This window comes from Anoplopoma fimbria, chromosome 15 (assembly GCF_027596085.1).
Source record: "Anoplopoma fimbria isolate UVic2021 breed Golden Eagle Sablefish chromosome 15, Afim_UVic_2022, whole genome shotgun sequence".
Classification (NCBI taxonomy): Eukaryota; Metazoa; Chordata; class Actinopteri; order Perciformes; family Anoplopomatidae; genus Anoplopoma; species Anoplopoma fimbria.
The window spans coordinates 14,692,660-14,715,886 of record NC_072463.1 but is presented as its reverse complement, the minus strand read 5'-3'; the positions used below and the strand labels follow the sequence as shown (position 1 = coordinate 14,715,886).

The 23,227-nt window shown below is 42.1% G+C and overlaps 2 protein-coding genes across 2 annotated transcripts; both read right to left on the bottom strand.

Moving 5' to 3' along the window:
- Positions 1-11,152: 11,152 nt before the first annotated feature.
- On the bottom strand, positions 11,153-14,240 carry LOC129103763 (b(0,+)-type amino acid transporter 1-like). Its single transcript, XM_054614355.1, has 3 exons — positions 13,503-14,240; positions 11,759-11,856; positions 11,153-11,183 (listed from the first exon to the last, which is right to left on the bottom strand). Exons 1-3 carry the CDS (start codon positions 14,238-14,240, stop codon positions 11,153-11,155), a joined length of 867 nt encoding a protein of 288 aa, XP_054470330.1.
- Positions 14,241-14,773: 533 nt separating this feature from the next.
- On the bottom strand, positions 14,774-21,945 carry utp25 (UTP25 small subunit processor component). Its single transcript, XM_054614066.1, has 12 exons — positions 21,760-21,945; positions 20,956-20,995; positions 20,561-20,741; positions 20,233-20,475; positions 19,953-20,041; positions 19,434-19,844; positions 18,501-18,717; positions 18,206-18,408; positions 17,657-17,839; positions 17,301-17,410; positions 16,142-16,387; positions 14,774-15,521 (listed from the first exon to the last, which is right to left on the bottom strand). Exons 1-12 carry the CDS (start codon positions 21,858-21,860, stop codon positions 15,266-15,268), a joined length of 2,280 nt encoding a protein of 759 aa, XP_054470041.1. The 5' UTR covers positions 21,861-21,945; the 3' UTR covers positions 14,774-15,265.
- Positions 21,946-23,227: the final 1,282 nt, after the last annotated feature.

The following is a 23,227-nucleotide window of genomic DNA, read 5'->3' as shown; positions in this document are numbered from 1 at the left end:
ACACCAAACTGCTCCTGATGGCTGTTTTCTAACCACTGTCTCGTTCATTTTTGTTGTAGCCATACCCCCTTAAGTTTGGGACACATGTATGAAGAGTGATTTTCACCTCAAGTGGCTCCCCTTAATAGGAAGACGCAATGGTTCTGCTTCAAACTCCTTCTGGATCGCAAGTTCCTCACGCTACCACTAGAGTGAGCCCCACCACTGGGTGAGGGTAAAGTAATTGTGGCCTCTTGTATCAGTTATTAACTATTTTGGTCACAATCAAAAACTCATGTTCATAGGTGAGCATTGGAATATAAATTGACTGGTAAATTGAGGGTTTCGCCTTGAGGATCATCTCCCGCTTCACTAACACTATCCAGTACAACACCTGCATCGTTGCCAAAGCTCCAATAATGGACATGCAGTTTTCTATCTTACCCTCACTTGAGAGCAAGAGGACCCAAGGATAGCTGAACTCCTTTGTTCAAGCAGCAACTCATCCCAACCAGTCCTTTTCTAGCAGAATACCATGGCCTCTTACATGGAGGTGCTGGTTCCCTGTCCAGCCACTTCACAGTGCCTGCAAACATCCTAGGATGCACAAATCCTAGGATGAAAATCCCAGATCCTATAATGGTTCCAGCAATGAATGACACAGCTCCTATAATCCCCACTTCCCTCTTCAGATTGAGTCTGTCTGAGTCACCCTCCATTGTCTCACTGCTACTGTCTACTAGTACTGGATACAAGACATTTACTATCAGTCATTGGCATTACACTTCATTGGCAGGGTGGAGCCTGCGGAGGGCCTGCACACGTAACAACTCGACCCCAGACCAAGTTGGAGCAGATAACTGTGCCTCCACATCAAGCCTCCGCTTCTGACGTGTCTGATGAAGAGGAAGAGAGAGATGAAACGACCCTCCAGACACCTATGGTACAGGTAGCCGGTGCACAGGGTACCGCCCTTGTCCATCGACCATGGACAGCGAAAGACATTGATCAGGCCCGTATAGAACTTCCTCCGCTGTCTGCAGGAGGAGACAGACTGGCAAAACAACTGCTTATGTTCTGCCAAGAATGGCAGCCAACCGAAAATGAACTGAAAAGACTGCTACTCAAACATCTGGGCGCAGCAAACTATGCAAAAATAAAGGGAACATTTGGAAGAGATGACAGGCGGCTCAAAGCAGCTGACTGGGAGGATGATGACAACAAACCCTATACAAGATTACTGAAAAAGCTCATGGAAGACATCATAAAATAATTCCCTGTCAGAATTGACATGACAAAAATCACCACATGTAAACAGGGCGCTAACGAAAGCATTGATGAGTACTACACCAGGCTCCATCAGATCTACGACCTCCACAGCGGACAAGAGGAGCCTATGAACCTGGGAAGAGAATGTAGTATGTGGGCTTTGAGTGGTCGGAAGACTAGAAAAGCGCTATACAAGTACAATCAATTATTAATTAAATCATTATGAAGCAAGTCGGACCAAAAACAATCACCAACAATATCCAAAGACAAGTCAACAAAGACTCCAAAGTAAAATAGTCCTAAGCAAACTGAGAAATCCCCCAAGGACCATAAGGGACTTGAATCCCAGATCAACTAAATTCATGCCGCGCGGGCAACAGACTCCAAAGCATGGTCACCGTGATGGAATTTGTTCTCTGATATCAGCACAGTCCTTCCTTCCCCCCCCCCAATAACCCCATCCTTGGCAGCCATTAATGTTACTTGTCCAGCTCAATCAGACATTCTTGCATGAAAGAGAAATAACTGTTTTGTGCCAATAGTTAGGCAAATCAGCAAAATGTTCTCCAATTTTTGATAACTGCTTCTTAGCGTAGGCCCTAAACAACCCCTTCGCTACAATTTACCTACCACACTTGAAGCTGACTCGTCTTTGTTTGTTTTGGCTGAAACCAGTTTTCTATGTCAAATCTTGTGTGGCCAGCATAAGACAGGGCAGCCATTCCTCACAATCATGGTCAAACTCAGTCAATTTAAGGGATTGATAGAAGCTCAGTAGCTCTCTGACTTTTACTGAGTGGTATGTCAAAGATTGTGCATGTCAGATATAAAACATTTTTTTCTCTAAACATGACTTTAGTGAAATGTGTTCTTGATCACAGTGAAATCCCTTGAAGCAGAAGACAGCAAGTATCTCTCAGAGGTTTCACGACAGACTTGCAATGTGGCCAAGGGGAGTTGTAAGGTGCCATCACAAGAGTAGGAAGCAAGGCCGACCAACCAACTAAATCCACAGAGAAGGAAGTGCTATAATAGCAATGAATATTTTCACCAAATGTTAAGTTTCAAGAAGTTTTGCAGAGGGACAAGAAGCATAAGCTGAACTAGTGCACAACCAATCTTGGAACCTATCGACTATTGGTCGAATAAGCATCAATTGACAAGGGCCTTTAGTTTGGGGTTTTCCAGTTTAGCAATTTTTAAACCAGTAAAGATCTAAATAATCATCAGACTGCAGATGGCATTTTGGCCAATGTTTTACACCTCTTTTGCACTCCACAAAAATGGTTTAACCTCCAGTGTCAGTATCAGAGGAAAATGGCAACACAGACCCAAAGGTGCAAACCACCCTAAGCATTTTCATGACCAGGTCAACTAAATTCATGCTAGTCTGAACTAATACCGCAAAAGAAACCACAGAAGTGCAAGGGGCAGGTTGAATCAGCGCCTTGCACATCACAACACCTGTTGGCTGCGCTCCCTTTGTTTTAGGAGGTCAGAGACATGAGTAAGATGGGCCCGAAGTCAGTAAATCAGACCTGCAAGATCCTCTCACTCTGTCCCTTAGACGGCCAACTGACATTGCTTGTGCTTTAAGTATGTGTTTACCATCCACTCCACTAACGCACAGACATACACACATCACTGACCTACTCACAGACATGCCTCATTTACATTTCATGTTAGGTTAAAACAATTTACAGGATGTTTTTCTAAAATTGTTAGGCAGAGGAACTTTCAGGGTTCTTACGCATTTTCCTTTTCAAAATTGCATACTTTTCCAGACTCAAATTTCCAGACCTCTCGGTAGGTTTTTCAAATCATATTTGACTTTGTTACTCTGGGTGCAGAGGATGCTGTGACAAGACGACAGTGATGCTGCCAGGGTTGTAACAAGGACCAGAAAGGCTGGTGAAAATGAAATGAAGAAAAACTCCATCACAATCCCAGACATGAAATGCTGTCAACATCTGTCAAACTACACTTACAGGTTGGAAACATTTAGCGACAATGACACTATTTTTAGGTTTTCCACAAAAATTATTTGGGAATTTTTTTGCGCAAAACATTTACCAATCAAGCAACTGCGTAAGAGATTAAGTTTTTAAAGCAACAACAAAAGGGATTTAAAAAAAAATCATTAACAACTTAACTTCTAACTGCCTTGAAAAGTCTGCTGTGGTTGAAAACTGTCTGTGGGACGTGCTTTTTCTCCCTAAAACGTTTCTGTGACCTTTCAACTGACCATTTTTTGCGACATTGATACAATTGTATTCATTGCAAACATCCACATGATAACAACACTGGCAGACACACACCTTTATCACAGTTAGATAAGAACACTATTGCGCCAAACAATCACACCCTGAGTGTCCTCATGCATTTTAGCACTGACACCTGTGACTGTTTGGAAAGATCTGTCCTGGATAATCTTTATCAAGGTATCATCTGTCAGGTGACTGGAGGGACAATTGTATCTGAAAACAACATATAATGCTATCATTAACTCACTTAAGCACACGTGAAAAATCCAGCTCTTTACAGCCTCACCTCCGTTTCAACCTCCTCCGTAACATAGTTCAAGTCGTACCAGTCAGAAACTAATTAATGAAACTAATGCTCTGTATGAGCTCCACTATTGCTCCAATTACGATGAGAGTCAAAGCCAGCACCTTGACTACCAAGAAGACCACTTGGAATCTGACGGCAATATGTAGACGAAGTCCCCACCAGATTCAGAAATGACTGTCTCAAGTTCAGCATAGGACAGCGCTGCAAAAATAGCTAAAACTTCAGAGAGAGCCCAGATTACCAGTCTTGCTCCAGGGCTTCTCACTTATGCCAGTACAATCTGTAGGGACATGAATACAGCGAATCTGATCATAGTTCCAGAAACTAGTGCTACACCTCCAATCAAAACAATTTCCCGCCTCATTTTCAGAGCTTCAGGTTCCTTGTCCGCCATGTTTTCATGTAGATCAGAGAGATGCTGCAATTACCGTAGTTGTTATTCACCCTTAGAGAGCAGACACCCTGTTAAATAAGTGATATACACATCTCAGAGACAGTAACTGGTTAGGAGACAATAAAAACAGCTCAATGTGTCACTTAGATTTGTTATTAAATGTAGTTAATAAATCTTTGATACGGTTCATCTTATCTCATGCCATCCCTTATCTGGATATGAATATTCTTGTAGCAGAGGCTACTCCATTCACTATCACTTAGTATATATTTTTAGAGCTTCAGGTTCCTTGACCACCATAACGTCATGTAGGTCAGACAGATTATGAAAATACTGTAGTTGTTATTAACCCTTACAGAGCAGACACTCAGTGATATACACATCTCAGACACAATAACTGGTTAGGAGACAGTAGAAAACAGCTAAATGTGATTGATGAGTAATTGATTCCCCAACAAAATCAATAGACATGAGTGATATATCTTGATTGTAGCTCTACACTCTGAGTAGATTGCATAGTTGATTGCAAGTACGTAATTTCTCAATTTTCTAACAGCATGAATGTATTTTTAAATTGATGACGGTAAATTCTTACTTCTGGGTGTTTCAGCTCCTCAGTAAGATAATTCAAAGTGTTCCAACCATCATAGGACCACAAGCCCTGATAGAAAGCAATGCCAATGGAGTTGACATCAACATTTGTTCCCTCAAAGGAGTTATCAAAGTTCTCAGTGTGTCCTTGGAAAAGCATCACAACACCTCCCAAGATGATCATGGCCAGTGCCAGCAGTTTGACGACCATGGAAACCACTTGGATAGCGGTGGCCAAGCGGACACTCAGACAGTTGACTATTGACAGCACCATGATAGCTGCTGCAGCCACGCACTTAACCACAAGTTGTGGAGGGGTGCATCCGCTGTAAAAGGGAGCCACGACGTATTCAGACAAACTCAGGGCAATTCCTGTGGCACTGGCAGGCCTCATGACAATAATAAAGCTGAAGACAAACATAAAGGCAACCACTTTTCCTGCTGTCCGCAGCATGTAGATATATTCCCCTCCAGACTCTGGTATGACTGTGCCCAGTTCAGCATAGCAGAGCCCCCCAAGCATGGCTATCAATCCACAGCAAGTCCATATAACAAAGCTGGCCCCGGGGCTGCCGATGGCAGACAGCACAAATTGGGGGGATATGAAAATCCCGGCTCCTATCATAGTGCCAGCAATGAATGACACAGCTCCTATAATCCCAACTTCCCTCTTCAGATTGAGTTTTTGTGGGTGACTCTCCATTGTTTGAGAGCTGCTGCGTCTTGAATGGCATCTGCAGTGTTAACTGGACACACAGAGACCTGGCTGTAGATTAACTGCTAAATGTTGGGTAATGTTCACAACAGGAGGTAAAATCACCCTTCAAAAGCCACTAAACTAAAATGAGGCGTGGCCGTTTGCCTTCGACTTTGCTCATTACTTCAAGCTGTCTTGACAAACAATCATGCTTTCCGTTTTTACAGCAAAGCTTCATATATATATGAGTTTATGCCTAAATCAGTTGTAGATACATTTTCCATGCGTTTGTCTACAAAAATAATGCAAAAAGTCTTAAAATTACTGCTGGTTCCAAAGTTTTATATCTGGCAGTATAAGACTGACGTTGAGATTCTTCTGCCTGTCTTTCAAGTATTAACAGGGAAAGTATAAATTGAGCATTTGATTTAGATGACTTCAGTTTTCACAGTCCTGAAATTATATTTATACACCATTTTATACACCACATTTTAGTACTATAAATCCTCCGCTTAAAGGTAAATGACACAAGGGGATCAACTGATATTCAATACAAATATGACGTTACTGTAAAAAATGGCAAAAATGAATCCAAGGTTTGGTGATACGTGTCGTTTAATCTTACAAGCTGTGGAAGCCTGATATATCATCAGCCTAATTGACACAATCAGTTGGCACACCTGGTATATATTTGATATGGTTTTCTGACACCAAACTGCTCCTGATGGCTGTTTTCTAACCACTGTCTCGTTCATTTTTGTTGTAGCAATACCCCCTTAAGTTTGGGACACATGTATGAAAAGTGATTTTCACCTCAAGTGGCTCCCCTTAATAGGAAGACGCAATGGTTCTGCTTCAAACTCCTTCTGGATCGCAAGTTCCTCACGCTACCACTAGAGTGAGCCCCACCACTGGGTGAGGGTAAAGTAATTGTGGCCTCTTGTATCAGTTATTAACTATTTTGGTCACAATCCAAAACTCATGTTCATAGGTGAGCATTGGAATATAAATTGACTGGTAAATTGAGGGTTTCGCCTTGAGGATCATCTCCCGCTTCACTAACACTATCCAGTACAACACCTGCATCGTTGCCAAAGCTCCAATAATGGACATGCAGTTTTCTATCTTACCCTCACTTGAGAGCAAGAGGACCCAAGGATAGCTGAACTCCTTTGTTCAAGCAGCAACTCATCCCAACCAGTCCTTTTCTAGCAGAATACCATGGCCTCTTACATGGAGGTGCTGGTTCCCTGTCCAGCCACTTCACAGTGCCTGCAAACATCCTAGGATGCACAGGAATTTACAGTCTGATGAAGCCAGAAAAAGTAAATTATCTGCAAGAAGAAAAGAGATGCAATCCTTAAATTACTGTACCAGGCACTATCTTCCCCTCTGCTGTGTCAAGAGATTCTGTAACGATTCATGTAAATAACAAACAGAACTGGTGATAAGGCACAACATTGGCTAAGCTCAGCATCCACTAGGGCAGTGGTTCTAAACCTTTTTTCAGTGATGTACCCCCTAACCAGCGCAAACCATTTTTGGTTGATAAAAAGATGTAATACACAGCGCTGTGCCATCAGTGTCTGATTTATTAAACTGTCAACACTGAAGATTGCATTGTTGCATTTAATTCAGTTTATGAACTTGCACTTACATTTTATTGAATATTTATTAAATAACCATTTTTAAAGGAATTTTGAATGGATGCTTATTTTAAATATATTTAAAGAAAATCTCACGTACCCCCTGGAGTGCCTTCACGTACGCCCAGGGGTACACGTACCCCCATTTGAGAACCACTGCACTAGGGAATGCATCAGCGTCTTGCAAATAACTTGGAAACAGCTCGCACTGGAGTTATACAAGGTCAAGACAGAATGTTTGTGGAGCAGTTGCTCTGTGCCCAAGATGCTGATTCAAAGGGCTTGGAATCACTTTCAATCAAGCCTTTTGCATTTTGCCTTGGGAGACATTACCAGGGGCTATTCTCAACGGCAACATGGATACCTGGATAATAAGGACCATCGAACCCCTACACCACAATAAGGGAGTTTCAATACACAAATGTGTGTTAACAAGTATTTGCCAGGCAGGTAAATGACTGCATACATCTATTGATGCAAGATTGTTATGACTTTACAATATAATGACTCAGAAATCTTAATGCAATGGTCCTGATGAACTGTTTTCTGTCATTGTATGTTGGTACTGTTTTGCCGATTTATGTATTATTGTTGGAATGTACAGCACCTTGGAGATAAATTTAAGTTAAATTTAAAGTCTAAAGTCTAAAAGTCTCAAGTCTCTCTCTTGACTATAGTAAATCTTGAGCATGAACGTTCATTGTTTTTACAACGTTCCCCCTCACATTTTGCATTGGGGGACATTACCAGGGGCTATAATATGCGGCAACGAGGCTCGCAGGATCACATGGAAACCCTTCACCAGGATAATGAAGCAATTTCCAGAAGAATACAAAGTATACTAATAAACAAATAATTAAGCTAATAAAAAGTTTAATGCATTAGGATAAACTTGAAGACCCTGCAGTATCGGTTGGAATAGTTCTTCGGTGAGACAGCAGGTTCCACCCTACGGAGATCTCCTTGAGGCACTTTTGACAATCAGATGATTTGTGGCAGTAACCGATTAAAAGGCAGCGATCATCTTTTTCAATGCACAAATATGTGTTATTTGAAATGAACAATCATTTGTCAAGCATAAGCTGCATATCTCTCTTTTTGCATGATTGTTAGGACTCTAAAATATAGGGCTCAGCTATCTTTTTGCAATGGTATAGCTTCTGTCATTTAAACTAACCAATAATGTAGAAAAAGGTCTCTCAGACTGTATTGCTAATTTTAAAAGCATACTTTGGGATAAACCTGATCACTGCAGCCATAGCTACCTTGGTTCAAAAACCTTGATGAGTAGATCTGGGTGTGAACTGTTGTCTCTCATTGTATGTAGGTACTGTTGTGCCTAGGTTGTTCTATTGTCTGACATGTACAACGCTGTGGTGAACATTTCCCTTTGGTGACAATGAAGTCTAAAGTATAAAAGTCTATCTCCTGACTATAGTAACTCTTGAGCATGAACATTCATTGTAAAAACAGAAAACAGAGAAACTCTTACTTCTGGGTGTTTCAGCTCCTCCGTTAGATAATTCAAAGTGTTCCAACCACCATAAGACCACAAGCCCTGATAGAAAGCAATGCCAATGGAGCTGACATCAACATTAGTCCCCTCGAAGGAGTTATCAAAGTTCTCAGTGTGTCCTTGGAAAAGCATCACAACACCTCCCAATATGATCACGGCCAGGGCCAGCAGTTTGACGACCATGGAAACCACCTGGATGGAGGTGGCCAAGCGGACGCTCAGACAGTTAACTGCGGTTAGCCCCATGATAGCTGCTGCAGCAACCATCTTCAACAACAGTTGTGGAGGGGTGCAGCCGCTATAAAAGGGAGCCACGACGTATTCAGCAAAACTCAGTGCAACTCCTGTGGCACTGGCAGGCCTCATGACAGCGATGAAGCTGAAGACGAACATAAAGGCAACCACTTTCCCTGCCGTCTGCAGAATGTAGACAAACTCCCCTCCAGACTCTGGTATGACTGTGCCCAGTTCAGCATAGCAGAGCCCCGCCAGCATGGCTATCAACCCACAGCAAGTCCATATAATTAAGCTGGCCCCGGGGCTACCGATGGCAGCCAGCACAAACTGGGGGGATATGAAAATCCCAGATCCTATAATGGTTCCAGCAATGAATGACACAGCTCCTATAATCCCCACTTCCCTCTTCAGATTGAGTCTGTCTGAGTCACCCTCCATTGTCTCACTGCTACTGTCTACTAGTACTGGATACAAGACATTTACTATCAGTCATTGGCATTACACTTCACACTAGAGCAAGGCGTGGCATACCACTGTAATGGAAATTTATATTGGTGTATGTTTGAAGGTCTGACTCAAAAGGCCTGTAAACCTTATAAGGAGTTATGCCCCAGGCCAGGTGCAGGAAGAACAACAACCATAGACAAGTTCTCTTTTATAGCTCTAGTTTTGACACTTCTTGCTCCTTTTAACACATCTCTCTCCACCTGTTCTCTCTCCTTTTAGATTCCTCCCCCCGTCTTTCTTTTATTCTCCTGCTTCTCGTCCCTCCACCTGTTCTTCTTTCTCCTGTTGGCCTTTGTAATGGAACATTATATTAGTGTATGTTGGAAGTATATAGTGTAAAGGTTTTGAATGAAATGTACTATGATGTGTACTCTAAAGGTCGAGAACCTCGTCTCTCTGTATGTTAAGTTACACTGTGTGGAGATGTTAACCCCCCCCTGCTCCTTATGTCCCTTCACCTCTTTGTCATTCATGCCCCCACCTTTTGGCCCTCTCACACCTTGGTCCTTCCTCCCCACCTGAGATCATACCCACCTTTTGGTCTTCTTCCTCTCCTTTGTTTCTTCTTTGATATTCATGCACCCCTTTTGTTCTTCATACCCCCCCCTCCTTCACCCATTCATTGTCAGGAGATGCTAACTCAGAACTGAGCCTGGCCACCCCGGCTCCCATATATGCAGGGGTGAGCAGCCTGACTCGGGAGTTCAGTACTTTGCAGGCTCCCGGTGACTCTGTAAACTTCTGGCTCTTTCATGCAAATAAATAAAATACCGCAAGAACATTTCATTTGTCATTTGATCATTATTTCAACGCTCATTGGGACTCATCTCGGGACATAGATAGTACTAGTACAAATTGGGTATTAGTATAGTAAATTGTATTGGAAAACTTCCACCACACCTTCTTCCCCCGATTCCTTCTTCACCTTTTAGCTTCCTCCCCCCCTGTCTCTTTCTTGCAAGAAATAAAATACCTTAAGGACATTCATTTGTCATTTGATCATTATTTCAACGCTCATTGAGACTCATCTCGGGACATAGATAGATAGTATTAGTATATTGTGAATTTCCACCACAATTTGGCGTCACGAACAGGATCCATAGAAGATCGCCCTGAGGAACGGTGACTGATCATCCAGGAGAAGCACTCCTGCCTCTACCTTGACATTTTAAGAGAGAGAGGACCGATCCACCGATGACTCTGGGCTATCTCTACTGTGATCCAAAGGACCTGATTGAGTCCACGAATCAACAGATAACCGGGTGAGACGTTGAAATTCTGATTTTGATTTATAGAATGGTAACTGACAATTGAAAACGAAATAGAGTGGGATTTCAAGGGTTGTAATTATTTACCTCTGTTTGGTAATATCTGGGTCATTGTAAATGTTAGTTAACAAAAAACTTCCTGACTCATTTGGGCATTTGTGGCATCTTTCATCCTCCAAAGTTTCTATCCTTTTGATGAGGGTAATGTGGTAAAAGGAGGACTGGAAAACAGAAATGAACGTTCAGATTACTTAAAAATCTGAGTGTTGTAGTTTCTTGACCTAAGAAATATTTGTGTAAAAGTGACCGTTGATTCACACACAGAGTGCTTGAGAGAGAAGTGACTGCACCAAGAAGCATAACGCATTGTCTGTCTTAGCTTTATCTTGGTTAACCTATAGTAACCTAGGCCTCACAGGGACGCCTGTGTTGAAATAAAAGGTTGTGTACACACACCAGAACTCTTCGATTATGGGTTCAGGTGAAAGTAAGGCTCAGGTAGCTCCTCCTGAGGGGGGATGCATTGATGACATGGAGTCCAAATATGGAGCAGGAAGCATAGAGAGTGTTGGTATATGGATAAAAGAATATGGGTTTCCTCCAGGAGGATCCTTTAGCAAAAATCAACTAGAGAAATTAGAAACGAAATTGAAAGAAGTAGAGAAAAGAATGAGGGAAAAGAAGAATATCAAAACTAAGGATTTAGAAGATGTGGAAAGACATAGAAAGTGTCTGAAAATGTGGCAGGATGAAGCAGAACGTACGGAAAGAAAGAAAGTACGCAAACAAATGTCTGCAGTCACCCCTGACACAGAATCTCCAGACACAGATCTAGGTACATCACCTTATTCTTCTCTGTTTAAAGAACTGTCTAGAATGGACCCTGATCTGGACACCCATCCTCCCCCATACAGCCCTCCACCAACAGTACAGCAGGCCGAAGCCAAGGATGAAAAGGACTCACAAACCAAAGCCTCAGCCCCTAAAGCAGGGCCCTCCAGCTCATCCTCCCGAGGAGGGGGCTCAACCTTCTCTAAAGGGCAGGGTGGAGCCTGCGGAGGGCCTGCACACGTAACAACTCACCTATGGTACAGGTAGCCGGTGCACAGGGTACCGCCCTTGTCCATCGACCATGGACAGCGAAAGACATTGATCAGGCCGTATAGAACTTCCTCCGCTGTCTGCAGGAGGAGACAGACTGGCAAAACAACTGCTTATGTTCTGCCAAGAATGGCAGCCAACCGAAAATGAACTGAAAAGACTGCTACTCAAACATCTGGGCGCAGCAAACTATGCAAAAATAAAGGGAACATTTGGAAGAGATGACAGGCGGCTCAAAGCAGCTGACTGGGAGGATGATGACAACAAACCCTATACAAGATTACTGAAAAAGCTCATGGAAGACATCATAAAAGAATTCCCTGTCAGAATTGACATGACAAAAATCACCACATGTAAACAGGGCGCTAACGAAAGCATTGATGAGTACTACACCAGGCTCCATCAGATCTACGACCTCCACAGCGGACAAGAGGAGCCTATGAACCTGGGAAGAGAATGTAGTATGTGGGCTTTGAGTGGTCGGAAGACTAGAAAAGCGCTATACAAGTACAATCAATTATAATTAAATCATTATGAAGCAAGTCGGACCAAAAACAATCACCAACAATATCCAAAGACAAGTCAACAAAGACTCCAAAGTAAAATAGTCCTAAGCAAACTGAGAAATCTCCCAAGGACCATAAGGGACTTGAATCCCAGATCAACTAAATTCATGCCGCGCGGGCAACAGACTCCAAAGCATGGTCACCGTGATGGAATTTGTTCTCTGATATCAGCACAGTCCTTCCTTTCCCCCCCCAATAACCCCATCCTTGGCAGCCATTAATGTTACTTGTCCAGCTCAATCAGACATTCTTGCATGAAAGACAAATAACTGTTTTGTGCCAATAGTTAGGCAAATCAGCAAAATGTTCTCCAATTTTTGATAACTGCTTCTTAGCGTAGGCCCTAAACAACCCCTTCGCTACAATTTACCTACCACACTTGAAGCTGACTCGTCTTTGTTTGCAAGTGTTCTTGTGGATAAACTTAACTTTAGCTTAGTGTCTCACATGGCAGCTATTCGGCTATTTACACAAGGCCAGTTTGAATATGCTACTTAATTTAGCAATTGCTAGCTAGATGAAAGATTTAGTAGCAGTGGTAAAAGTAATAATAATCGTAGTATAAGGAGCGACAAAGTATGTTTAGGGAGTAGGTTGTGGTGGATGAATGAGTCAAATTCTGAACTTTCAACCACAGGTGCGAGTCCTGTGAGAGGCCTCTTTTTACACTTTTCTGAATCATTATTTTCTGTGTTTTCTTTTGTTATTATTTTCAGTTTTCAGTCGCAGTTGGTTAGGTTTAAGTAAAAAAACATAGCCTACAGTACGCTTAATCTCTGCATAGAGTTCCTAATGTGTTACCGGGTCGGGTACAAATAGCATTTTTGGCTTTGGACACCTGGGTCTCTGCCAATGACATCCTAAGATACTGGTATTGATGATGTATACTGTGTAAACTCCTGTGGGTAGCTGATATAAAAGTTTAAACATTAATCAAATGTATCATCTTAACTCTAGCTTGAGTGGTTCATGGTTTATATGACCATACTTACTTTTCTCATAAACATTCACTGTTTTTCACCTCTGAGAAAACATTTATCACTTTATTTCTTAGGGGGGAATTTAGGCGGGACAGCCAGTGCCAAAATGTCAGGATCACCTTGATGGATTGCTTATTGGTCCTAAACAACTTCAATGTAATAACAATTACACAATAACACTAAAGATAATAACAATAAAAGCCCATATATGTGACTTACCTCTGGACGTTTTAACTCTTCAGTAACATAATTCAGGTTGTTCCAGCCATCATAGGACCACAGTCCCTGGTAGAAAGCAATACCAATTGGATTTATGGCCAGATTTGTGTTCTCAAAGGAGTCTTCAAAGTTTTCAGTGTGCCCTCTGATAAGCATCACCAAACCTCCTATTATAATGACTGCCAGTGCCAGAACCTTGACCACCATAAAAAACACTTGGACTGACATTGAAAAGCGAACATTAAGGCAGTTCACCGTGGCGAGCACTATAATTGCAACCGCAGCCACGCACTTCACCAGCAGCACCGGAGGGGGGCAGTCCGAGTAGAAAGGAGCCACGACATACTGAGCAAAACTCAGCGAGATGCCAGCAACACCAGCGGGTCTCACAAATAACACAGAGCTGAAGATTAACATGAAGGCGACGACTGGACCCGAAGTCCTGAGGATGTAGATGTACTCCCCCCCGGATTCTCTTATGACAGTGCCCAGCTCAGCGTAGCAGAAAGACGCCAGTATCACCAATAAACCACAGCACGCCCACACAACCATACTGGCTCCAGGGCTGCCGATGGTGAGGAGCACCGTCTGAGGGGACATGAAGATCCCAGATCCAATCATTGTCCCTCCAATGAGGGACACGGCTCCAACCAGCCCTACTTCCCGCTTCAGGTTCAGCTTCTGCGTCTTGTCGTCCATAGTTGTTGTCCAGCACCTTTAGCAATGGACGAGCCACCATAATTATGTGGTCAAAGTCACTCTTGCAGCAACAGGGAGTTAATAATTACGTGGTTGGCTATATGAAACTGGGCCGGTTTGGCTTTGTACCTTATCTTTTCTTTTAGAGGTAGAGCTTATGCTGTTGGCCATATCTTTTTCTGCTGTGCTCCTTGTATTTCAGGAGGTCAGAGATGCAGAACACATGGGTTAGCTTGACCCAGAAGCCAATAAATCAGATCAGAGATCCTCTCGCTCTCTTCCCCCAGTTTGCCAACTGACATAGCTTGTGTTTCACATCCACACCACTCACACAGACATACATACATCTCTGACCTGCTCACAGACATGCCTCATTTGTATTTTTGCATTTCAAACTTTTTGCAGGAAATTTTTGTGAAATCGAATGGCTGAGCATTATTCCTATAAACCTTTAAGTACCTCTGGCTTAAAATTCCTAAAAATATTTAACCAGAAAACAAAGAAAACACACCCATGATGAATTGTAAACGCTTTTATTTTGGGCATGCCACCATACTAACGATCATAAAAACTGATATTGATCATCATTTTAGCACTTCAGCATCTTCAGGACAGGTATTAATACAAATATGAACTCGTATCAAATAATAGGATTATACAGCTTATCACAGTGATCAACTCAAAGATTCACAAAACAAAATAACAATGTTTTATGATCTCTTCATTCTGTGGCTTGATGTTTTTTGGCAGCTTCCACCTACAAAACATAAAACAAAGCCCATAAACATGTTTTTCCTTGTGCTTGTTGTCCAAAATATAATGGAGAGAGTTCTTTCCAAAGTGGTTCACTTTTCTCATGTCAAACCAGTTACCCTGCGATGTGTCAAATGGCAATCCACCATCACAGACCTACATTCAACATTTTCATAGTTGCACTCAATCCAGGGTCCTCCTACTGTAATAATGTTCAGTAGATATCTCCCATGGTTTCATGAAGTGGTCCCTCTTTTATCTGCCCACCTCCATCAGGAAGCTTTATCTTCCCCTCCTGTAACAAAGAGGTGAACAGTCTTGTTGGAGTGCAGTATCTGTCCGGCTCGCTGCGCTCCTGTGATGGCAGCTAACTTGTGAGCATCGTAGCGGGAGTAGAGGGCAGTGCAGGTCCAGCTGGCCTCCTCCCCTCGACCGCCTGCTGCCAGCATGTTGCACACCTCGCTGTAGAAGTGGGGGAAGGAGGGCAATCCATAAAATATCAGGTTCTGGATCCCTTTGATGGTGTACCTATAAAAAGAAAAATAAAGAGCGAGAGGTCAGAGTTTCTGGCAGGCTTACCAATTTATATTCAAGAGTTTTTAAGACATACCCGCTACACGGACTTACCAGCCAGAGTATAAAAATATGATGGAAAACCAGTAGACATGATATGGTCTAGAACAATTACCTATTTTGTATCACTTTTCAGTATTTTTCAGCATTTCTGATTATTACGTCATACTGCTGATTATTGCTATACACTATTTTAATAAATCGACCAAAAAGTATAAAGGAGATCCTCCTTTGAACTTGAATTTAGGCTTAAATGCTGACTTCACAAAACCTGAAGCAAGAGGGATATATGTATCCTTCGTGTTATCGCAATTGGTGACATATTAACTCTTAAAAAGGTAATAGTGAGGGTCTTTAAGGGCTTTTCTGGGAATTTACTCCAGGAATCTACTCCAGGAACCAATATCACGAGACTGTTCATCATACTTATTGATTTCTGTTCAAGGTTGGCCTTCCACTAAACACATTATGTCCTTTAGCAAGAAAACTCTACCGGTACCTGCTATAGGAGAGCTTGACTATCTAACGGACAAACCGTGTGAGGCTACCCGATGAAAAGTTAAAGAAGAACTGACCTCTTGTAGAAGTGGAAGCGTTCAGTGAAGAGCAGGAACTGTTTATCCCCTTTCTGGACGAAGTGTCTGGCTCTGGACACCTCTGACTTGCTGGAATACTCGCAGATGCTGGTAAAGTTTATCTCCTCTTTCTTCATGTAGTTGCGCAACCGGATGAAGTCGAAGTAAGACGGGATGTAGATCAGAGTGTGGGACATAACCGAGTCCCTGTACTGAGGCAGCACTTTATCTACAAAGAACTGAAACCTACAGGCAGGATGGGGAAATAAATACAAATAAAAACTTTAATATCTGTTGGGATCAACCAAGCATTTGTGAAGATCTCATGATCTGTTGCATATATAATTATCTCTTTTTCTATATAGACCTACATTTAAATAATGAAACTCACATAAAGGAAGGGAAACAATATGCTACTAACTTAAAAATTAAGGTTGCACCTATATAACTATATATTCAAAAAATATATAACAAATAAATGTGTTTGAAGAAGTGTGCTTACGTAAGCTAGTAGCAACCGAAAATATCATGACCATCTATCAATCAATCAATCAGCAACCTTTGGCAACAAGGGAGTAGTGTGGAGCCACAGTCCTCTGTAGCTCCCTATCATGCTACACTATAAGACCGCCCACTTTTGAGCGGTCCAATCAAATGCAAAGGATTTGATTTATATCCCTCTTGTAACTGCACACTGCTCAAATATTCAATTTCACTTGCTGAAGAAGATATAACTTTAGTTTGACTGGAACCTTAACAGTTAACTGAATGTCTATCTAGCCCCTCCCTAGTGGAACAGGTGAGGTTGAAGGGGAGGTGTAGGGGAGAAAAATGCATCTTGTGTAACTTCAGAAACTGAAGTAGAATCATCCCGTTTTTAAGTTTTCTTCAGTATTAAGTCAAGTGATAGCCGTCTGTACATCCATGGATACACCGCTAACAGGAACTGCTAATCGCCATACTTTTATTGGTGTCAGTTTGCTACATTGTAAACAAACACAGGCTGAAAGTTGTAGCCAACGGTGAAGCTCACTGAATCAAAGGCAACGTAATATTCTCCCCAAAGCATTTCAAAATAAAACCTGGTCTATTTTTAAGCGTCGACATGTTGTCTGGCTGTGACAGCATCACCTGGTTCACATGTGGGGGAAGACCTTACCGGGCATCGTGGTCCATGAAGCTTTCAGAGGAGAACATCTGAAACACATGAGGCAGCTGCACCAGCACCTGGCAGATGGAACCCGTTTTTGGCATGTTCTTAGTGGCAACCTGGGACAGAAACAACACAGGACATTTACTTTAAAAAAACCTACACAATCAAAAAACAATGAATGAACCAGGGCTTTCCTAAGCTGCCTACAATAAACAACTTTAAGTGTGCGTGATGGTCCACAACTGAGGATAAACTAAATCTATGAGATCATTTCTGCCTCTTAGTCATGTGTTCAACTAAATTACAGTCTGTGCTGAATGCTCGGTCCCAGGAGTCGGAATAATGTAAGCTGTAATGAGTACCTGTCCACGGTAGTTGGCGCAGTGCTTGCTGAGGATGTTGTTGATCTGCGGGTCCTGGATGGAGCTGAACACCAGAGTCTGCCGGTAGTGTCTGGCCCAGTTGTTCAGGTTCGCCATCCTCACCCTAGAGAAGTCCACTCCATGGGAGTCCAGCGGCTGCAGGTTCATGTGCTTCATCACATGCTGTAGAGGGGTGGATGATGTTTTTAAAACACCGACTGCTACAGACACCTTAACCATACCAACTTTTGACAGTTTCGTTAAAGAAAACATTATTAATTGAGTATTTATTATTTATTTAGTTTTAATCAATTTAATAAAAAAAATGGTACCACCCTTGAGTCAAACTTAAATCTGAAATGCTCAATGCTCCAGGAGTGTTTCTATTTCCTAACTGCTGAATTATAACATATTGTGATTTATCAAATTCTACAATAGTTGTTAAACAGCAGATGGCGCCGTATCCTTCCCAAACAGTAAAAACACAACACTGCTGAACAGATGCCATCCTGCAGTAATGTGTCATGTTTAACAGGTGTGTGTCCTTACCAAGACATGTTCCCAGTTCTGCATGAGTAAGACATCTGCCTGGTCCACCACCAGCAGATCGATGGAGGAGAGGAAGTCGACGTCTCGCTTACTTTCTCCCTCTGCTCCCAGCACCGTACGGAGGCCCAGCGGTGACGCGATGATGATGTCTGATGAATAAAAGGGGGAGTACAGGCGTATGCTGCTCCTCACAATGGAGATGCCTGGTGACGAGAGAGGAGAACGACAAGGCCTCAGACAGGAAGACACGGCAGGTTGTCAAAAAGTTGGTGGACTTCTGTTTGTTAAACCGTACCTATCCGGAAGTGATCGTCCACGTTGCCCGAGAAGATGGCTCTGTAATCGTCTGGTCTCTCCAGATTGGGTGGCTTGTCCTCTGCCTCTTCTCCAAACTCTTCCTTGAACCTCTTCTTGTTGTTGACCACTATCTTCTTGCCTTTGGTCTCCATCAGGCTGATGAGTGTCTGGACGACTTGCAGAGCTCCGCCTCGGAACGGAACGAGAATCAGGACCTGACACATTTATAACAATCATTACAAGCGGGAAAAAAAATGATATTGCGCTTTTGAACACTTGTGGCTAAGTGGAAGCATTTAGAAAAGTGATGATAGCAAATCACATTAATGTACTGGACTACCTAAATAACCCTGAGTGGGCCATAATGCTGCTTATGCTGAGGGTGGAGCATCAACTAATGCAACTGATCTTTAATCCATAGGGAGTTCCTCTCAGATCACTCATGCATACGTCATAACTGCTTGACTAGATTATTTTCAAGTTGAAATGTGCTTTATTCTTCTCTCACATATGAGGGGGGACTTGGATGCAGAAAGTAAAGCTAATGATTCCCCCAATATTTGCAAAGTTACTTTGAATTATTTGGAAACCAATGCATTTTAACACCCAAACAAAGTTTCAATTAATTCTTAAGTTTTTTTCTAGAAAATTAGCAATGCATCTGAGGCATGATGGGACAAACTGCACTCATTTGAATGGGATCCAGCCTGGGGACTGTGGACCACACTGCTGTACATAAACATGTAATATTTGCACTCACAGTATGTGTGAAATTAGCATTTAATTTTCTACTGCAGTACTCTTGATATTTGAGACTAAAGCAGGCACAATTTGCAACTTAAGGAGAGTAATAAATGTGCACTTTAGTGGAGCTTAGAATGTTAAATGGAGCTCTGTTAAAAACACAAACATAACTTAAGAAGTACTTTACCTTGGGCCGGGTCAGTCCTTGGTCTCTGGGCTCGTCCTGCGGCTCAGCTCCAGGTTTAGCTTGGGTTTTCTGCTCCCTTAACAGCGCGTTGTTAGCCAGGACCCGGGAGTTGGCCTTCAATACGTGGTTGAGCACGTGAAGGCAGTATGCACTGCAGACCTGAGGGCCCTGGGTCAGAGGACAGGTTTCTGGGTAGTAGAGGTCCTTGTAGGAGCCCATAAGAGCTAGCAGCTCCATCTGCAGGGGGCTGACGTCCCCACCCAGCCCCTTAGGGTTGGAGATTTGGTTCAGATCCTTCCAGCGGGTCTCCAAAACTTTGTGGAAAACTGGCAGGCTTGTGTCTTTCTGTGGGCTGACGGCTCCAAACTTCTCCAGGGGAAAGGTACAGAGTAACGTGCCCAGCTTTGGCCACTAAATGTGGAGAAAGGAAAAAAAATAGAAAAGCATGTCAACTGTAGTTTGAATTAATTCTAATAAAAAAAAAAGCTGGTTGATTTCACAGAATTGTGAATTTCATACCGTGATCTGAGCCTTGGCTTTGTTGCCAGATGTTATCTTCTGCACATCCTCCTCACCAAGCTCTGTGCATAAATGCTGTAGAAACATGTCTACAAATACAGAAAACAACTGTAAAACACTCAACTTTTAGAATTGAGCAAGCAAGACAATTATTTTGTAAATAAAATGACATGAAAAGCATCACATAAAAGGAACGGGAACATAGGGTGATAAATTTGACAAAACTAATGACAATGAAATTGTAAGTTGAACTGAATGTTGTTAGCAGTAGTAGCAGAACCTTTGCTGTCGTCCTGCCCTGCAGTGTTTTCGGCGTCCCCCTGTCCTCCTTCGTCCGTGAAGTCCGTCTCCAAACAGAACTGGGACTCATGCTCTTTGTCCACAAACTCATCCCCTGGCTCCACCGCGTTCTCCTGCCCTTCTACTACTTCAGCCACAGCCTCGTCTGCATACTCGGGCTCGTCTTCTTCCCCTTCATCTTCATCATCATGCTCACTGTCATCGCCAACTCCATCACTTTCCCCTACAATATAAAGCACAACAATTCTAAGTCGATTTTCATATGCTGGCTTACACTGTCCTCAGTGTGCTGGAAATAAACGACTCACCTTCATCAAGAAGCTCCTCTTCTTCCTCTTCATCGTCAGTGCTCTCCTCTTCACTCTTGTCATTACTGGTGGGTTGGCTGAGAGTAGAAAGAAGCTTCTGATAGGCTGTTTTCTGCTCTGGTTCCTCCTCCTCATCCTCCAGCTCATCAGGCTCAACATCAGACTGTTCTGGGCTTGCTGGCTGAAACAGAGGTGAGGACAAAACAGCTTTTCAATTTGTAATATTATTACATTGGTATGAGTCAAATATAACAAAAGTGGAGTTAAGACAGGAGGTCCTTGTTACTGCCACTGAAAACACTTCTTCATCTTTGTGCAGGGACAGTTACTAACCTCATATTGCATGAAATGTACTTTATTATTTATATCATGAGGAATTGTACAGCACTACTCACCAGTTCCAATACCTCAGTCCTTTCAGGTCTTGTGCCGACTCTGCCAAAATAACACAATGGGAAATGTAGTCACTTAGACAACTAGCAACATCTGTTAAGACCACAAATATAACTAAAAAACAAAAAGGTTGGTCCTTGGGGCTGCTTGTTGACATCCTACTATTAGATTACACAGTGAAAAAGTAAAAGTCTGGGATTTTTTTTTTTTTAATGGACACTTACAGCATCAGTCAAAAGTCTGGACACACCTTCTCATTCAATGGTTTTTCTTTATTTTAATTTTTTTCTACATTGTAGATTAATATTGAAGACATCCAAACTATGAAGGAACACATATGGAATTATGTGGTAAACAAACAAATGCTCAACAAACCAGAATATGTTTTATATTTTACATTCTTCAAAGTAGTTGAATGAGAAGGTGTGTCCAAACTTTTGACTGCTACTGTAACTCTGAGAACTAGTGAAATAAGTTAGGATGCATTTTGGGAGAATAAGTTAGAAGAGGAAAGCAATCATGATATTCCAATCAATGTTTATAACTTTTAGACTGTTTAAATGATATTATTTTAGTCTTTCTGCTACTGGACATTTAGTTAATGAATAGTTTATTACATACAGTACAGGATCACCTTGAGCATCCTGTATGTTTACACATAACCCATGTGTAACATAAAGCTAACACACAGCCCACTGGTCTGTCTCCACTGTAACCAGTGGTCTGAAGGCTCCTGGGCTAGTTGCTAACATGAGAGGAGCTTCGTGTCTCGTCTTAAACGTGTAGAAGTTCCCTGCACTGCTTACACGTCGTGGAACGGATGCTCCTCTCCGAACTCCTTCAGGTGTTTCTTCTGTTTCTTGGTTAAACTGGTAAAAAGCTCCTTGTTCTGCCTCCTTTTCCCCATGTTGACACTGTGCTGCACGTGTGGTTCGCCAGCTTCTTCTTCTTCTTCGGTGGTGGTGAATCAGTAGCTGTATTACTGCCACCTACAGGTCTGGAGTGGAGACACAGGTTCGCTGTTCGGTCGGTGACAATAAGGGAGTGACGCTCATATTTTGCTATTTAGTCTTCATATATATATTTATATATATAATATGAATTAGAAATATTGAGAGATAATACAATTAACAAAGTCCATAAACCAATATAAATAATGATTTATAATATAAGTAAGTTGAACGATCTTTTATTATATTTGGGAATGAATGGCAAATAATAGCTTTCTAGAAATATCCGTATCCCATTATAATAAATAAATAAATTACACAAATCCTTGAAATATGTTCGATAAATAAATTCATGAATGTGGATATATAATATTTATTATATATATACATATATATATATATATATATATACAGTACCAGTCAAAAGTTTGGACACACCTTCTCATTCAATTTATTTTTATTTTTTTCTACATTGTAGATTAATATTGAAGACATCCAAACTATGAAGGAACACATTATGGAATGATGTGGTAAACAAACAAATGCTCAACAAACCAGAATATGTTTTATATTTTACATTCTTCAAAGTAGTTGAATGAGAAGGTGTGTCCAAACTTTTGACTGGTACTGTATATATATATATATATATATATATATATATATTGACAAGCCGTGTGTGTGTGAAAATATTTATTTTCTATTCTTTTCCTATATTCAGGGTCAGGCAGGGTACTTGCATGGCTGCTGCTGCAAAGTGCACAGAAGGCTATCTGTAGTGCTTTAGGGTACCTGTTGAAAATAAAAGACTAGACACAGGCCTGTAGTCTATCTGCTGTCTGAAAACTAACCTTGATCAATTATTGAACATATGGTAATATCAATTTACTGTTTGCCTGTTTTAGCTGTTACCATGGCAGAAGCTCATGTATTATTAACCAGTTGGGTGTCTGGTTGTCGTGCACGGGGTATTTTCAGCCCATTCTGACACGTGAATGGGGATATTATTGTTTGATAATCGCAGACCACCATGGCGCACAGGCTGAAAGAGCGCGTCTGGCTTTTCTGAATGGGACGAGAAACATGTGAGACAGTCTTGTGTTTCAATGGAGGGGCCAAAGGTGAAACAGGAGAAAGAAAAGGCTGGGAAAACGGTGAGGTTCAGGGTCGCGTCTGCCAACAGCGGCCGGGTCTTGACGGAGGTGTTCAAGGATGAAGCGGCCTGGAGCGGCTCGGCCTCGGTGGACTCGGACCGCACCAGCAGCAGCCCCGAGGCGGAGCAGGGCGGCCCGCCTTCAGCCGACAGCGAGGCCAACAGGCACCTGAA